The sequence below is a fragment of the Stegastes partitus genome, unplaced genomic scaffold (assembly GCF_000690725.1).
Source record: "Stegastes partitus isolate 25-593 unplaced genomic scaffold, Stegastes_partitus-1.0.2 Scaffold1660, whole genome shotgun sequence".
Taxonomy (NCBI): Eukaryota; Metazoa; Chordata; class Actinopteri; family Pomacentridae; genus Stegastes; species Stegastes partitus.
The window spans coordinates 73896-92804 of NW_007579391.1; the positions used below are offsets into that span (position 1 = coordinate 73896).

An 18909-nucleotide genomic window follows, 5' to 3' on the forward strand; every position below is an offset into this window, starting at 1 on the left:
ATGTTAGCTAATATTGTTTGTGGCTATTTTTAGATTTGACATAAGGTGAATACATGTGACTTAAAGTGATGTGAATAAAACTTTAATATGTTACAGTGTATATAAAAGATGGACTCTGTCACTGTTGTCAATCACAAAGCAGTCCCGCCCTAAAGCATACCCCGCCTTATCATCTATTTTACTCTAAATGGGACTGTAATTAACAAAATAAACATCATGCTGTATTCTAAAAGTCTTTGAACTACTACATTGAGACCATAAACCTATCAGGGAAACGGAGAAGGAAAATGTAGGGCCATTTTTCCATAAACCTCCATACAATCTGGCTTCTTTTTACAACTAGAGGAGTTGCCCCCTGCTGGCCATGTGGAAGAATGCAGGTTTAAGTCACTTCCACATGCTTCACTTTTCAGACCTACAGGTGATGTGTATGTTTAATACACAGCCTATGGTCCTATCAGACAGGTTGGTGAATAAAACAAGTTTCACACGATTTCATGAAGTCATCGAACTACTTATTTTCTTGTTGATGTCACTTAGCAGCTGAAGTTACATACTGTGCGTTAAATGGTACACTGCATGGTAAATTTTCACTTTTCACAATCCCAGTTTTTTTTTTCAAGGATCTAGTCTGGAGAAAACAACCTGGATGAGTGCCATAGAACAAGTTCAAGTGTGGTAGGGCGGTGATGCTGATAGCAGGCTGTGTGGGAGGTAATAGGAAATGTTTTTGGTTTTTTTCTGTCTGTCAAGTGAAAAGCTGGCTAGTCTTTTCTTATACACTGAGAGGGAATCAGCAGATCGAACAGAGTTTGGTAACTCGCTCCACCACCTGGGAACCACAGAGGAGAAGAGTCTAGTCTACCTCGGGCCCTGTTGTGGTTTTATCAGGCGACTTTTGTTGGTCGAGGAAGTGTAGACCTGAATGAGAGAGTTCAGGTAAAAGGGAGCTGTTGTCATTGTAGTTTTGAGTTTGATGTGGGCAGCAACTGGAAGCCAGTGAAGCCATCTGAACAGCAGGGTCATGTGCTGTTTTTTGGGGGTTTTTTTCCTATCTGTCTATGCAGTTAATATAAGTTCACTTAGTTACCTCCATTATACTCCACAAAATCTGACCAACCAGCACATCTAAAGCTGTCTTATTAGCACATCACATTGTGGTTGATGAAGTCATCTGGCATCCAGCGGTCAAGGCTACTTTTGGACAAAGCCAGGTGAGCCGGTTTCAATCAAAGACACAGAATGGAGTCGTCCCAGTGGACCAGTACGATATCAGCAGCACCGATGCTTCACTGGTGGCTGCAGCTGTCTATGGGTGCATCGGCAAGCAAATCAAGCTGTTGACTGTCTATGTGAATGTTGCTCAATCAGAAAATGAATAAGTTATTTCTCCAAACCCCCTAACTTTAAATAGAGCAAGAAACTTCTTGTTGATACTCAAACCAGCAATGTGACCAACATGGTCCTCACCTCTGCTGCTCTGTAGTGAAGCTGGCCCACATGAGTCAGCTCGGTCTGCTCACCGAGCGTGACGTTGTCCCGAAGTTAAACTCTGCAGCCTTTCCCTCCGATGTGTTGACATAACGAGGAGCAACATATTCTGCTGTTGGTACAGCCGGCATCCAGCTGACACTGCTTTACAATGCTGTTTTATTCATTACCGACCAGTTCCAGTACATTAGGCCCGTTGGTGTGTGTGTGTGTGTGTACGATATGGGGGTTAGTGTGTTAGCTTCCCTCTTCCAAAGTGTATTATTTATGTTTTTCATTTGGTATCCATCACTTTATTTTATCTGCTTGGCAGGAGTGTGTGTGTGTGTGTGTGTGTGTGTGCATCAAGAGATTAATTGGAATTCACTGTTCACCACCCACCCTCCACCTCAACCTCCAAACAAATCCCACCACCACCACCACCAGCCCCCCTCTTAACCCAAATCCCTGAATGAGGCTGTGTGCAGACATCAGGATGTGAGGAGAATTTAAAGTTGGTGGTTCTTCCCCTGAATTCTGGCTGTCTCACTCTGTGTTTCGCAATCTGTTTGTCTGTGTAATACGCACTCCGTTAAAAGGATGAAAGGCGCCGCTAAGGAAGATCTGACCTCTTAACTATTCTTTCTCTTTTCCCGTCCTTCTAATAAGCCGTATATCTGGACCACAAAAGTCATGTTCGTCTCTTTTTTTTAGTCTCGTCACCTGCAGCATCTTCACAACAACACAAAATGGCCTCCATCCAGTCACACTAAAGCTTGTGTCATGACCTTGCGTTAAATCCACATCTTTCCGATAATAAACATATTTTCATCACCAGTAGCTTCCTGCAAATCCCAATACACACACAAAAACACCCCCCCATGCAACACCTGGCTTAGGGTGCATTTGTGAAATGATTGTGGTTCATAATATGATTACAACAATCAGGTTGAAAGTCCCACGCCCCGTCATCGTGAAGCGAATGAATGAAGTTAGGGCTCACGGCTGAAGCATTTCCCCCCCACTGCCTCCAACAAAAAAGGACTTAATCTCTATTTTTAGACGCAGTCGAGTCAAGATGAGCTGACAGGCCATTAAAACTTAATCAAAGGGATGGCTTTCTATCACCCGCCACCAGCACGGCGCAGCCTTCTGCCAACCTGAAATGTGTGGCAGTGGACAGCGAGCGATGGACGGGCGATAAAATGAGGGAAAAATAGGAAAGAGAGAGCAACAGATAAAATATAAAGAGGCAAGGAAGGATGGCAGGGGTGGCAGTTAGAGGAAGACACTGCAGACAGTAGCAGACTGAGAATTGTTTTGTGTCTTCAACAGCAAAGTGTCGTCTAAAAATAGAGACGACTACGGTCTGAAGACCCATAAAGAGCAGACCACAATCGTAAAGACGGCATTGCTGCCTGGTGCCAAGGATAGTACAGCCATCACCTCTTCTTATGGGTTGTATTCATATTAACTGGAGCTCTACTCTCATAATGGACTTTAACAACAATAATGTTTAGGGGGGAAAAATAAATTAATACAGGGATGGACCGATTGTCGGCCGAGCTGATCATTGTGGCCGTTGTTCCAATTACTTCCGGTCTCATGCAGCTTCCTCACTCTGTCTGTCTGTCTGTAGTCACTCTGTGGTCTCAGAAATGTGTCTCAAGCTCAGACTGCAAAAACTGAACAACAAACACAAGCCGTCGCCACAAACCAGGAAATTCGCCACTTTCGCAGTGGCTAAAGCTACGCTAACGGCTAGCGACTAAGTTAGAAGGCAGCGACAGCTTACCCCGAAACAGAGTCTGGCTAACAATAATTAATAATTCTTTAAGATCTGGACTTTAGTGCAATAAAAATGAAAGAACAGTAACCAAACTGACCAATCTCAGTGGATCCCACATAAACAGTGATTCTAATTGACTCACTTCTATTTTACATATTCAGTCATTGTCACCTTTATTAATGAATTAGTTTAGTTATGAATGACAGGTTCCCCACCGTAACATGCTGTTAAAACATTAAACTTCATGTATATCAGGTCCAGATATCGGCTTTTCATGATTACCAACAATCGTGACGACACCACCTGACTCAGCTCTAATATCTACTCTGCTACATGTGCTGCAGACAGTGCTAAGAGTAAACAATGGGGTCTGAACCGCTCCAGATTACCTCGAGCATCTTTTTTTGCATTTAGTTCTGTAAAAAAAAACTTTTCCTGTTGGTGCATGTTGACAACACACAGTCTATTTTACTAACACGGTACTGACATACTTCACATTATTCATGTGCTTGGTGTTCGCTTCAGGGCTGCAAATGACAAATACTTTCATCTGCAAAACATTTTCGTGGTTAATCAATTAATTATCTGGCCTATAAATGTCAGAACAGAGCAGTCTTACAGTCTCCTCCAGCCAGCCAGTGGCGAGAAGTGGAGTTTTGTTCAAGTATCTGTTTTGTCGATGTGTTTCCTTGAGGGCTACAATTATTTTCATTATCTGTTCATCTGCAGGGCATTTTCTTGCTTAATCAATGAATTTTTCTGGCCTTTAAAATGTCAGAAAATATTTTTGCAGTCTATGAAAGCAAGAAGTGATGTCTGAGCTTTTATCTAAAGCATTTGTTTATTGTAACTAAAACATAAGCAAATTCCTCACAAATTGAAAAGTTAAAACAAAAACGAACTGACTAAATGATTCTTAAACTAATCATTTCATCTTTAAATCACTTGTGTCTTTGTGAAACCTAAACCAGTGGCTCCCAAATTGGCTGCCGCAGTACTTTAGGATATAAAATGTTTCAGCACATTTTTAAAAATGAGGCAAAATTTGCTTGACTGCATTTTTAGTTTTAAGACGCCACACAGGTGCTTTTCCCTGCTGGGTACATAATCGATAGATAGGCAAAGGAATGCTCTCTTGCTTTGGAGTTTTCCAGGTGGATAGCTATTTCAAACTGAAATTTTGAACACCATAAAAAGTTAAATAAAGCATTGCAATTAGTGATGCACGATATTAAAATTTCTGGCCGATATCGGATATTAAGATTTGTGATATCGCCGATAACCGATATTATCGATGTCGATATTCAATTTTTGTTCACACCGAAAAATAAGTCTAAGTAAGCACTGTGAGAAAACTATTCAAAAGAAGCCCAAATTAGACCACATAGCCTTCTTTATTACAAAAGTAAAACATGTTTAAACATATTTTAACATATTTAAGTCCATTTACGTAAAAACATCTGTGAAATAGCAGCAACATCAAATGTAGAGACGAAGGCGCTGATGTTAGACAATCATCAGTTTTTAAATTTGTTCATCGGACCGATATATGGGGGGAAAAAAACACTAATATCGGCCGATACCAATGTGGTCGCTGATATATCGTGCATCCCTACTTACAGTGGCCCCTCCTTAGACCAGCAGGTTCAAACCTACAACCTTTTTGCTGTGAGGCGACACACCATCCAACATGAAGGAGTGAAATATTTCATAACATAGCTGGAACAAGCTAAGTCAGAAACTTTATTGTTTGAAAACGTATAAAAAAATGATTTTTTGTCATAAAGGGAATAATTGTGTGTTGAGTCAGTGACAGAGTTTGTGTTGTCGTTGACTCCCGACCAGGTAAACACGGTGAGACTGTAACTTTAAGAGCTGTCTGCATAAAGTGAAGTGTTTTAGTTCCTGATAATGTGGTCAGCACAGTTTTAGCAACTGCATCTTTTTCACAGATACAATCACAGACATCACCGCAGTTTGTGAAGAGTTTTCAAGTCGTAGGTCTCCGCTTTCGTTACCGTGGCGTTAACAATGACAGCAGCTCAGTCACATGTGTAAAGGTGAGGGACAGCATGGATGCATGGGGGCTGCTATCTCTGCAGCCGCCAGAACACACCGCACAGCGAGCATTGAGAGCCACAGCTGCTCGGTAAGGACTTCGTTTTTATCACCTGCTCGCAGATAAGGGCCTCGGAGCGCTTTGTGTGTTTTATCACAACGATCCCCAGCAACTGCCTGCGTTTTGCATATGTTGGCTTGGCTTCATGTCATTTCACTTCCTATTCCCCCGACAGCAGAGCGGACGAAGAACTGGATGTGCTTTGTTGCCACCCTGACCGTCGTGCTGCGTGTGCTTTTTTATCGTTGCCTGCCAGCGTCTACGGTTTCTGTGTAAGCGTAGGATGGACAGAGATCGGGAGCCAGAGAAGGCCATCTGCCACACAGCGAGGGCTCGGAGGGTCAGTGACCCTGCTCTGCTGAGTGTCTGAGTCAGATAAACCCATGACCTGCTTGTCTCTTCCTGACAGGAAGAGCCCAGAACTCAGGCGTTGATGAGGCTGTCTGTAGAGGGCCAGAGGTTCTGTGCTGCCGATCGGTGATCTCTGCTTGTCTTAGAAGTGGCGACTTGTAATCCTGCGATTGTTGGTTTCCAGTTGACTAGCAGGCGAGCGTCCATCTGTGTTTGTGGCCGTATGGCGCGGTGTTATCTCAAGGACAGAACTCTTGTTGTGCAGGGGTTGGCCTGTTTTGTTCTATGTTTATGTGTCTGTAATTTAAATGTGTATCTGTTCCTGCTGCATGCCGCCTCTTGGCCGGGTCACGGGAGGGAGACTGTGATGGAAGTGATATTTCGCAACGATATAGATTTGCGGTAAAAATTAAAACCTCAGCGTCAAAATTTAGAAAAGCAGTCCAACGTGAAACTTTGCAGAAATATTCATGTTTCTAATTAAAATAGAACTTCACAACCTTTATTCTTCAGTGTTGATTAGCTGCTGCTTGTGACATGCAAGCAGACGGGGCCGTGAGTTGTCAAGTAAATTAATTTATTTCATCTTGAATTGTTAGAAAAATAAAACCGATAATTGGAAAATGCTCAGTGCTGAAGACAATAATCAGCTTTCCCTAATTTTGCCCTTTTTTTCCAAGGATCTTTGTTGTTCGTGTCTTTGTGAGGAAAGTTCACAATCCAACTTGTTACCGACCGTCGTCCTTGAAGCCCCATTTAAATATCAAGCACCCTGCAGGACTGTGCGGCGCTGCACAATGACAGTGATTTGCATTTTTGACTCCTTCTTGCAGGTTTATTTTCATCGTTTTGCACCTTTTCCTGACAGTCTGTTCTCGTATATTCAGTAATGCCAGCCTGCATGTCATTGCACAGCACAGCACTGCACATGCACGCAGACACGTACAACAATATACCTCTACACACACACACACACACACACCGAAATATATGCGTCCATTTAATATGACCACATTCTCTCAGAACAGCCTGTCTCTCAGTTTTGGAGCCCCAGTAGCAGGAAGCGGAGTGACTGTGAGCTCTCTCACTTACAAAACCACCCGAATGTGTGTGTGTGTTTGTGTGTGTGTGTGTGTTTGTGTGTGTGTGTGTGTGTGTGTGTGTGTGTGTGTGTGTGTGTGTGTACAAAGTGCATGACGCCTCAGTCTCTATCTGGCAAAGAGCAGAACAGGAAGCAGCGAGGTGGGGCTCAGTCTCTGCTGTTCTCTCTTCCTCCCCTCCGCCTCGTTCACTCGCTCCAGATTTAGACTGGCTTTTGATTCCTGGCGGGAAGGACATCCTGGATTTTGAGGAGGCAGGAATAGCGCTCGGTGTCGCCTGATTGGTGCTGCCGTCAGTGCAGAGTGTGTGATAGTGAGAGGCGACAGAGTGGAGGGAGAGGGCCTGGGAGCGAAGCCAGAGGGAGGCCAAAGATGGCCAGTGAGGACGTACTAGAGGACCTACCGGGGGATCTGCAGGTCGACTCCCCGGTGCCCGCCGAGCACAGTGACACAGAGTCTTCGGTAGGCAACCAGAGCAGGCCTCAACGCTGCCGCCTTCTCGCCGCTTTCTTTCCATCTATCGCTGTGGCCCTTCTCTTTTCTGTCAGCTTCCTCGTTCACTTCCTATAAAAACATCTCCTATCTGACAGCGAGTCACATGCGGGGGTTTCATTCCTGTCCGCTGCCGGGCTTTCGCCCCGCTGTGTGAGCTGTCTTAGACCTCGCTCCAGAGGTTCTTTGTTGTAAAACACCAGGGATTAAGTTGTATTGTGTCGAACAGGAGTGCGTCAGTGCACAAACTCTCCCTTCCTGTCGTTCATGTTGTGTTACTGCCTCTGCTCTCTCTTCTGCTGCTGCTCCTACCACTGAGGCTCCTCGGGCCCGCCACGCCAAGAACCACGACGGACACACGTCCTCGCGTCTGGGGCGTTTTTCTCGATCAAACCTCTTCAAAATAACGACACACTTGTTCGCTGTTCGTCTTCGCGGCCTCGTTCCGCTGCCAGTTTGTGAAACCCATCCAATTCCGTTGCTTCACGTTCGTGCAGTGATGTAACGTTAAAGAAACGGTTAAAATCCTGCATGCACTCGGCCTGTGCCATGTGGCTGCTGGGGCTGACCGCTGCAGTGCATTGTGCTGCAGATGGATTATGGCTTTAATGAGAACTGAGCTGTGGCCCCGGCCTGCTGCATGTAGCTGGACGGACACAGAGACCTAAGAAGTTGTAATCAGATCTGCTAAGCTGGATGGCTGGCTGCACGGTGCAGTGAAAGGCCCTGAGCACCCCGTCATTATACCCCAGCGGAGGGGAGGGGAGGGGGACGGTCCTCGGTGTCCAACAGTGTGAGTGAGATCTGATGAGATCTGATGTCACAACACTGAATGAATGCGTGACGCCTTCGCCGGTTTGCAAGAATTTACACATGAAGGATGTGAGCAGTCGTCTAAAACTGAAACTTATACAGCTGGAGGTGGAAACAGTAACATGAGCAACAAACACAGTAAACAGTAGATTCCTCTTTGTACAGCTTTTAATGTTTCTGGGAAGTATTGACTTACCTCCAGTGGTTTTAAACCTTTAGTGGGGCTTCACATTATTTGTGTTGTGTGTCGTCTGCACGGCCTCGTGTTTTGGCTACAACTGACTACAGGAAACCTTCTTGTGGCCGAGAGCTATTCAGAGGCGTCTTATGTGTATATTTTATTAGCTGAATTGAGTTTATTTTTATTTGATGATACAGTTTAACTTAGCTCCAGCGCAGAGCTTGAAACTGAGAGTTTATTTTATTATTTCAACTCCTGTCCCTAGTTGCACAGTACAATAAAAATATACGACTTTCACTCTCATAAAACCAACAGCGTGTTTGTTTTTTTAATAAAGTAATTCATTTGTTTATACAGATGAAAACTGGATGATAAAAGTTGAACTGAAAATCTGAATTCCTGCCATATTTTCTACGAGTAAAGCAAAGAAAATTACAGCAATTGTGCATTTTTTTTTTTTAATTCTTTTTCATGCGACCGCTTTTCACAGCAGCTATTGACTGACATTTGAGTGGCGCCGTTACTAAGAGACAGAACAAACCCTCCACGGTGCACCGCTGACTGCAGCATGTCATTACCCTGTGCAGCTTAGAGACACTCATACAGGAGGGTTTGGTTTGGTTTTGTTTTTGTTCAATAAATAGATGAGTTGTTGATTCTGTTAATCATAATTGTGAGAATGTGGAACTTACACATGTTATCTTACCTCATAGAATATACATATATTTCGATTTTGTGTCCACTTGTCTCTAAGTTTTTGTGATTTCTGAGCAAAGTAGAACAGAAAATCCTTTATTAGTCCCACAAGGGGAAATTTACAACATCACAGCAGCAAAGTGACACTAAGGAAAGCAAGAAAACACAACTACACATTAAAGAGATGAGGTATAAACACTATATATACAATATAAATAAGCAAAACAGAAGAACACAAGGATACTAAGGACTCAAATTTAACAATATTTACATGAATGGATTGCACTTAGTTCACCAACAGTTCACATTTTAATATATTACTTGTCCATTTGTAAAGTGCACCTATGAATCCTTATGTAATTCAATAGCAGCTCTGCTATAATTTCTAAAATATAGAATCAATCCTGTTTTTCTTTTCTACATTTGCAGGTTTCTCTAATGTGTCCAACACATTAATATGCATGAGGGCGGCAAATGTTTGTTATTAGGGCAGCCAATAAAGATACATTTTTAAAAATAATTATCGGTTATTATATTGTTTAGTTTAAAGGATTCATTTCCCTCCGAACAATCACACCATCCATTTCATTTTCGTGTATTTAGCAGCTACAAGGACAGAGGAGTTTCAGGTGCATTGTGTTGTGCTGCTCCAGAGCAGCTTTCTGTTTCGTGATCATTTAAAATACTTCCATACCTCCTTTGTAAAACTACTGATGTCGTGATACAGCATCAGGTCAGAAAAGCAGCTGTTATAGTCCAGATTTTATTTTATTTTTTAACCATCCTGCAATTTAAAAATCTGAAATATTGCCCAAATCAAACCAAACACATAGTTGAACAACTCAGACTTTATTTGCTCCTCCCTGGACGACTGCAACTCATGACTCCCTGGTTTAAATGATGCACCAGTTTTCCATGTATGGTTGGTTTTGTTGTTCAGTGATGCAGGAAACACATGGCTGTGATTCTGGCTGAATTACACCCATTCACTACAGAATTCAGTGTAAGATTCTGTTGATTATTTTGTCTCTGCTCTACATCTCAGATCCTTTTAACTCACTATTCTGCAACTTGATTCCTCAGATCAGAGAAATCAGCTGCTTAAAACAAGAGGAGGCCGTGCTTCTTTTACAACACTGTTAAACATCTCCCCCGGACTTTCAGAACAGCTCAGAGGATGCCTCAGTTAAAAGATTTTCTTAAACCTCCCCTATACTGACAGGTGTTTGTACAATATTTTAAATTATCTAATGTTTTATTCTTTTTTTTTGGAACTTTTAACGTCTGTTTTTTAGGTTTTGTTGGTACTTTATTTTTTGGTAAAACATCTTTGAAAGGTGCCACAGACATAAAGTTCATTATTATTATTTTAGAAGCTTCATAAAAGTAGATTTTATGTCAGAGCTGTTGTGTTGATCTCACAGATGTTCCTAATAAAGTGGTCGGTGACATCTGAGCTGTTGTTCACTGTAAACTGCCGGTGATCTCCTTACAGCAGAAATCACAACAAATGGACATAATGGAGATACGAAATCTGGTTGAAAACGAGTTGAAACTGATCTGCTTCTCCTGATAATTCAGTGTTACGGTACATTTATATACATACACACTGGCTGTGTGTGTGTTTACTTGTGACCCGTCCAGCGGCAGACGAGACCCTGATCGATTTTGGTCTGTATTAATGCAGTTCTAATCTGCTGTAATCTGGTTAGCGCTGATCAGCAGGAGAGCTGATGCGAGCACTCAGCTCTTTACGCTCTAAAGTGGTTCCCCGGCTTTGATGCTGCCTCTCGGTCTCACTTTGGCAGGTTTCACATGTTGACAGTTTGCTCTCGCAGTCGCCGTTTTCTCCTGCTCTCAGCTCGCAGTGCGTCACCGTGTCAGATGTGTGCAGGGCGGCTGTTTCCAGCTTTAACCTCAGCTCAGCACCTCTCAGCTGCAGATGTCACCCTTTGAGTCAGTTTCCCTTTCAAGTCATATTGAATAATCCCCCTCATGCACAGTGGGCTATATTTAGCTCTTTTTCATATTGGTGCTATTTTCTACTAAGTAGCATCTGCTGTGACCTCTGCACTTCGTCTGCCACCTTCTACGTCCTTTTCTCTTTAATCATATGTCCCTCCTCCTGTTCTCTGTCCTCAGACCGATCCAGACGGGCTGTCGGTGCTCCAGCAGCTCGGTTTGGACCAAAACACCGACTTCTCCGACTCCAGCGTGCAGCAGCGGCTGGACGAGCACCGCGAGAGGATCCGCAGGGAGATCCGCAAGGAGCTGAAGATCAAGGAGGGCGCAGAGAATCTCCGCAGGGCCACCACCGACAAGAGGAATGCCCAGCAGGTGGACTCGCAGCTCCGCAGCTCCAAGCGCAAGCTGGAGTATCTCCAGGCCCAGCTGCAGGAGCTGGACGCACACATCGTGGTCAAAGGGCCCGATGACAACACAGGTAAAGCATCCACCGTGGAGAAGTGGCTCACAAGCTCATGTGCTGCTGGGGGATGTGCCAGATGTCCTCTTTAAAACATGTAGCTACAGAGAACAACTTCATCACAATATACTTGTTGCCAGCAGCAGGTTTTGTGGATCATAAAGGTGGTTTTACATGTTTTATCTCATTGCTACACACTTTTGTTGACTGTTCTTTAAAAGTACCAGTCTGTGTGATTTCCTGCCTTCTAGGAAGACGTTGGTTTCATTTCACTGAAAACCTGCTGAGACAAGCGATCCGTCGAGGTCACCGTCAGGCAGTGCTGCTGCTGCTGTGTTCATCCACATAGAAAACACTATTTAAACAAGACTGAAAGTAGAAGCTTGTAATAGCTGCACTTAAGGACAGTTGTGCTTTGAGCTTAAATGCTGCGTTAATTGTCCTGTTGTGCTCACATTAACGGTGCTGACGTGGAGCAGAGATAATGTTTGACGTGGGTGCTGTCTTAGTTAAGTGTGCTGGTGTAATAACATTTGAGGCTGATGGGAATGTCATTACTTCAGTGTCTGAGGGCGACTTAACTCCCGCAAAAGAGACCTGAGCTGCCCAAGAAGCAGTTTCAAGGTTTGGCAGAGCATCAAAAATGTGATTAATAACTATTAACATTTATGATGCAATGATGAACAAAAATTCAGATAAATTCATAAAATTAAGTTAAAATTTGATGTCACAACTGTGTCCTGGGGCTGCAAGGTGGATCGGTGGTTAGCATTGTTGCCTCGCAGCTAGAAGGTCGCCGGTTCGCGTCCCAGTGAGGACACCCGGGATCTTTCTGCGTGGAGTCTCCATGTTCTCCCCGTGCAGCGTGGGTTCTCTCCAGGTTCTCCGGCTTCCTCCCACACAGTTTAGAGGTTAATTGGTGATTCTAAATGGTCCGTAGGTGTGAATGTGAGTGTGCTTGGTTGTCTGTCTCTAAGTGTAGCCCTGTGATAGACTGGTTACCTGTCCAGGTGAACCTGCCTTCACCCTGAGTCAGCTGGGATAGACTCCAGCCCCCCATGACCCTAGTGAGGATTAATTGGTGTATAGATGATGGATGGAACTGTGTCCTGGTCACGTGTGTTACTGTAACCTGTAATATCGTTGATCAGAACATGAACGGGGCTTTTTAAAAAATCATTATGGCTCATATGCTGCTGTCATGTGCTGTTTCGTGCACCTGTGTGTAATTACGTTGCATTAATTCGATGTCAGATCAGCGATTCCCACCGACCCGTTCAGCAGCATCTTGCTCATCTCATCAAAACCCTCCCACAGGGATTCTTCCACACGATGACAATTGAATTATGAAGCAATTTAGTTAAGAAACTAGAACCAGGCTCTACCTTTCTGTGTAGGTCGTGAGCGATAACTTAATAAAGTCTGGATCTCCTCCAGAACTATATGTGATCATGGGGTGAGCTTGAGTGATGCTGAGTACGAGCTCCAAGGTCCTGTCCAGGGAATCACCGGCGTTTCTCGCCTTCATTTGGGATTCCTGTGTCTTATATTGGATTTTAATGCTTCCTAATGCACTAATTAGGCAGGCTTTTCAAAACCCAACCTATTATTAGACTTATTATTGAGATAATGTGTTCAGTACAATAGAATACATATTGCTGGGAAGTGATTTTCTGGCATTTTATAAATAAACAAATCTTACCAAAGTGTGTCGTTTTCTCTCTTAGTGAGACACTCGTGCACACTTTAATCACTAGTATGTGGTGCTCTACTTTCTTGGCACCAAAAAAAGCTGTGGATTAACTAAACCTTATGCAAAATGTGCTGATCAGAACAACAACAAGGAGACATATTAGACCTAAAATCGCTGCAATGGCTACCAGTTAGTTTTTTAAATTGTTAACCTGTCAGAAGTGGTTTTAAGATAAGTACCAACTAGAACCCTCTGGTCCTCTGATCTATTAGTGTTCCTAAGGTCTGGTTTAAGGCCTTTAACCTTTGCTGTAGCATGTGTCTTAAAAAGAAAACTTGAAGCTCACCATTTTTCTGTCATTTCTTTATTTTAAAGTTCTTGTTATTTTATACTTTATTTGTGTTTAAGTCGATGTTCTTTTTAACTCTATTATGTTCAGATTTAGATATTACTTGTGTTTTGCCAATACAGCAAACCAGTGCTTTCCTTTAAGGCTGGAAACCAGTGCCAGAGTGGTACTTTGTGGGTTAAAATGTGTAGAAATCACCGTCTTTACCTTCAAGTTCTGTCAGAGGACAACGATGACGGTTCAACAACTGCATTAAAGTAACCCGAGCTCCTGCTGTCTACCTGCTCCTTTTACCAGATACCTGCAAATCTCCAGGTTCAGTCAGTCGGACGTCGGCCAATCAGCACCGCATTGCAGCTCTGGAGCGGCAGCTGAACATCGAGCTGAAGGTCAAGCAGGGAGCAGAGAACATGATTCCAATATACGCCAACGGAGGCACCAAGGTACTTCACGGCACCACCGCCAAGTCTCCGTCACTTCACCGTCGCCCGCTGATTGTAATGTTCAACCTGTGCTTCTCTGCTCCCGCCCTCATCTTCTGCTTTTTAGGACAAGAAGCTTCTCCAGACGGCTCAGCAGATGCTGCAGGACAGCAAGACGAAGATCGACATCATCCGCATGCAGATCCGGAAAGCCATGCAGGCCACGGAGCAATCTGAGGACAACCAAAGTAGCCGTCATGCTTTTGTTTTTATCCTCGCTCTCCTCTTTCAGTTCCTCTTTCATCCCACCTGTCACTCTTTCAGCCAATAAACACTACATATTTTATGATGCGGGTGGTAATGGATCAATTCATGCTTCAGAACTTCACAGTGTATAGTCTTCCAGTCAAACACACACACACACACACACACGTTGTCCATTACAGCCCTCTCGCTCTCTCAGGTTAGAGCCTTATTGATGTTCCTGCATCCCCTTGATGTTGCCCAACAACTAAAAGCCATGCCTCATTTATCAGAGGTTAGAGAGGAGGCAGGACAGATGCAGGGAGCCAGGAAGGGAGCGAGACTGAAAGGACTGAGTCAGAGTTGACAACAGAGTGAAGTGGCGGGAAGGAAGGAGTCCGAGATGAAAGACAGAATAAGCAGGAAGGATAAAAAAAAAAAAAAACACAAAGCGCAGAGCTGGAGGGACTCGGGGAAGGACAGAAAACTTCACTGACACTAATGGAGATACGTGGGGGCCTGATTTTCTCCAGATGCTTTCTCTTCGGCTTCTTTAAAGCCGCTAAGATCGATGCGTTAACGTGGATCACGTGACTGCTTGCATGTGAAAGGGGCAACTCGCAGTGTTTAAGAGTGTTGCTCAACTTTGCAGTTCCCCTCAGCTCAGCAAAAAAAAGAAAACTGCGCAACAGTGGTGGACGAAGTGCTCAGATCTTATCCTTAAGTAAAGGCACCACAGTGTGTGCTCTGTTACAAGCTAAAGTCATGCATTTAAATGTGTACTTAAGGAAAAGCACTAAAGTGTTTGCATCAAAATAAACTTGAAAGTACTAAAAGTAGAAGTGCTCATCATGCAGAACGGCATTTATCAGAACAATCTACATTATTGGATTATAATTATTGATGCATAAGGTTTTCGTCGCTTTGAGGTTGGAGCTGGTGAAGGTGGTTTAGCGGCTTAATATATATAAAATATAGCTACATATGTATATGTATATATGTGCTGGCGAGCTTAACAACTTCCCCTTGGATCAGTGAAGTTCTGTCCTGATCTATAATATCACGCTGTAGATTATTTGTTGATTATATGTTGTGTTATGAAACTAATTCTGCAAAGTTACTCGTCGTTAAAGTTAGCAGATAAATGTAGTGGAGTAAAAGGTACAACATCTGACTTGTAGTAGAGTAGAAGGTAGCAGAAAGTGGAATCCCTCAAGTACAAGTAGCTCAACTTTGTGCTTAAATATAGTAAAAGTACTTAGTTACTTTCCACCATTGCTGTGTCAGACGAAGTGAGTAACTAGCTGGTAAACATAGTGGAGCATTTAATGACTAAAATATTAGATATTATTTCCCCTGGGAGGTGGAGGAGACCAAAAAGGGAGATAAAAGTGTGCATATTTGATAACCTTCCCCAGAAACGACAAAAAAATACCAACTTAAAAGATGATGTGTCAGTGTTGTGTTCACAAAATCCCGCATAAATAAACACACAACCTATAAATTACATCAACCAGTTACAATAAATAGATAAATCTCCTCCTGTGCCATATTTTGATTTATATTTGTCCTTGCTGGGCCACCGCTATAGCTCAACTGGTTGAGCTGGCGACCCACGTACAGGGGCTGTAGTTCCCGATGCAGCAGCCATAGGTTCAAATCCCGCTCATGGCCCTTTGCTGCAATTCCTTCCCCCATTCTTCTTCCCACACTTTCCTGTCTCTCTCTCTCGACTGTCCTATATAATAAAGGCAAAAAATATATATATATATATTCGTCCTTGCTGTGTGCCCCGTTGTTCACATGTTGTTGACGTGTTTTCCAGGTAAGCCGGACCTGTGTGGGGTGGAGCTGCGTGTGGAGGAGCTGTGGCATCACTACCGAGTGGAGCACGCCATGGCCGAGGGAGCCAAGAACATGCTGCGACTGCTGGGAGCAGGAAAGGTCCAAGACAAGAAGGCCATCGCTGAGGTCAGAGAACAGAGAGGCGACGAGTTGCTTTTAAACCTCATAAGTTTGACACACACCGGCTGTGGATCAGGTGGTAGAGCAGGTTGTCCTCTAATGGCAAGGTTGGTGGTTCAATGCTTCGCCCCTCCACAGTCGATGTGATCTTGGGCAAGACGCTGAACCTGAAGTTGCTCCCAATGGCAATTATGAGTTGTAGAGGTGCTGGTAGGTGGATTAGCTGTTTCCTGTCTTTATGCTAAGCTAACTGACTGCTCAGATTTTGTGGACAGACATGAAAGTAGCAACAATCTTCTCATCTAACGCTCAACAGGAAAGTCAATAAGTGTGTAAGTGTTCAGAAAATAAATGTAATTCTGCCTTATGTGTGGTATTTTCTGTAAATATGGTGATATAAATAATCCAGTAAAAGCAATCAATTCTTCCCTAAATGTAGGTAAAAACAGAAAGTTGCTCCGTAGGTGTTTGGTTGCCTATGAGCATATTTATTTGTTGTTTATTGCTGCTGCAACAATTGCCTTCCCCCCACCAAGGTCAATGCGTACCTCTATGTTAAACATCATACCTGTTAAACCCTCCATACGTGATCCTCTGCCTCCACTCTGCAGGCTCAGTGCGGGTTGAGCGAGTCGTCGCAGCGTCTGGACCTGCTCAGATGCTCTCTGGAGCAGAGGCTGCTGGAGCTGCCTGAGGACCATCCCAAGGCCTGCCTCATCAAGGAGGAGCTGGTGCTGGCCTCCTCCTCAGCGTTCAGCTCCCGCCACAGCACGCCGTATGTCCACAACCAGTACAGCACCCTGAGCAAACCGTCACCGCTCACAGGTAGAAGCAGTAACGAGGACGTCTCTGTTTTGACCACAGCTGAGTAGAAGCCTAATATTAATTGCACGTTTTTTTCTCTCCAGGTACTCTTCAGGTTCGTCTTCTGGGCTGTGTGGGACTGTTGGAGGTGGTCCCAGGGCGGAGCAGAGGAACCCCAGTGGTTCTTCCTTCTTACTCTCAGGCGGACGGACGCTCCTCATTCAAACTGAGCGGCCTCTACAGCCGCAGCACCAGCAGCATGAGCCTCAAGATCCCCAGCAAGAACGAGGAGCTCTCCAGTAAGGAACTCCTGCTGCAACTTTCTGCCCTCATTCTGCCTTCTAGCGTACTTCATGTTTTTTATTAGCTTACATTATACTGTGGACTTTTCAGCTACCTGCATGCATGAAGATGATTCCACTTAGCATCAAGTTTACGTATAAAGAAACACATTCCTAACATTTAATTTAATCCTGTAGATCTCAGCTGTCTGCAAATCCTTCGCAATGTATTTTAATGAATAAAATGTGTGTTTTTTGTGTGTGTTTCGCAGCGGAAGTGAGCGCAGTGCTGAAGCTGGAGAACACGGTGGTGGGTCAGACAGTTTGGAAAACAGTTGGGGAGCAGGCCTGGGACCAGACCTTCACTGTGGAGCTGGAGAGAGTAAGACGCAGCTCACACTCATTGTGTTGTATTGTCACAGAGATGCTGCGATTCGCTCAGTTTTTCTCTCACACACACACGTGCTGTAATATTTTTGCATTTGTTTCCCAGATATTTACTGAAAAGAATACAGACTGCCTAAACAGAGCACATAGGTTTACCTAGTTTTATTTCTTACACACCTCACAGTTGAATTTTCTGCTGAAAAAAAAGACAAAAACAAAAGATAAAAGGAGAGAAAATGCAAATGAGCTCATTGTTATGCACTAAATTTCCTGCAAAACTGAACACACACCAAAGAGTTCAACTATCATAAAATTGCAAAACCAGACCAGGGCTCAGATCCTGATTAGGTAATCTGCAGACTTTCTGTTCTATAATTCATCAAAGTGATCGGCTCCTCTCGTTACATCCCTGCCATGTTCTGTGCTCAGTCCAGGGAGATGGAGATCGCGGTGCATTGGAGGGATTACCGCTCCCTGTGCGCTCTGAAGTACCTGAAGCTGGAAGAGTTCCTGGACAACCAAAGACACCAAGTCCAGCTGGAACTGGAGCCGCAGGGGCTGCTGCTGGCCGAGGTACAGATAAACAGAACATACAACCCAACACGAGCTGCATCCGTCGACACGTCGAGTGCACATGGCAGGAAAATGCTAATGTTAGCCTGCAGCTGCTTATCAGACATGTTAGTATTTGCATGCTGATGCTAACATGCAAAGTCGGCCAGTTTGAGTGCAAATATGCACCTAACAGAGCTGCAGTTTGTCTGTTTCAACACATTCACAGTTGTTCCCAACCACGGATTTTTACATACACATTTTTAAACAACCCTTTAGCATATTTTTTTTATAGACTTGAGCCTGTCGTCCAGAATAGTGGAGTTAGTGTCCCAGGTTTTTCAGCTATTTTTCAACATTTTTGATTTTTTATTTTTGTTTTCAGTTGATTTTTGGTTAAGTTTTTGCACCCAGCCTACTTGGACAGGGTAAAAAATAAACAAAAGTGGAGCCTTTCACAACAGAAGCCACTTATGAGAAAGAAAAACAATTCAGATGTTTGCAGTTTTCTATAGAAACCTGTCAGAGTATCGTACATGTTGAAAAATGATACTAAAAATGTTTCTTGTGCTTTAAAAGCCGATGCTACAGAGGTTGAGGCCAGGCGTCAGTGTGTTTGACGAGTTGGGAGAGAGATCAGGTTGTTGCTTCAACGTACGCTAACGTGCAGCTGTATGTTTCAGGTGACCTTCTTCAACCCAATGATAGAGAGAGGCCGAAGACTCCAGAGGCAGAAGAAAGTCTTCTCCAAGCAGCACGGTATGTTCAGGTTTTCAC

At 43.8% G+C, this 18909-nt stretch overlaps 1 protein-coding gene across 2 annotated transcripts in view; it reads left to right on the forward strand.

The window, feature by feature from the left end:
• The window catches only part of pkn1b (protein kinase N1b), a 49966-nt gene that overhangs the window by 18461 nt on the left and 12596 nt on the right, over positions 1-18909 (forward strand). The window contains exons 1-10 of one of the 2 annotated variants that reach the window (XM_008301329.1): positions 6960-7291; positions 11154-11454; positions 13776-13921; positions 14028-14148; positions 15969-16114; positions 16720-16933; positions 17017-17211; positions 17466-17575; positions 18010-18153; positions 18816-18891. In XM_008301329.1, coding sequence (XP_008299551.1) covers positions 7202-7291; positions 11154-11454; positions 13776-13921; positions 14028-14148; positions 15969-16114; positions 16720-16933; positions 17017-17211; positions 17466-17575; positions 18010-18153; positions 18816-18891 — 1543 coding nt within the window. In that variant the 5' untranslated portion in view covers positions 6960-7201. Of the gene's footprint in view, positions 1-6959; positions 7292-11153; positions 11455-13775; positions 13922-14027; positions 14149-15968; positions 16115-16719; positions 16934-17016; positions 17212-17465; positions 17576-18009; positions 18154-18815; positions 18892-18909 lie in introns of those variants that run through there. The other variant, XM_008301330.1, reaches the window with a different exon arrangement.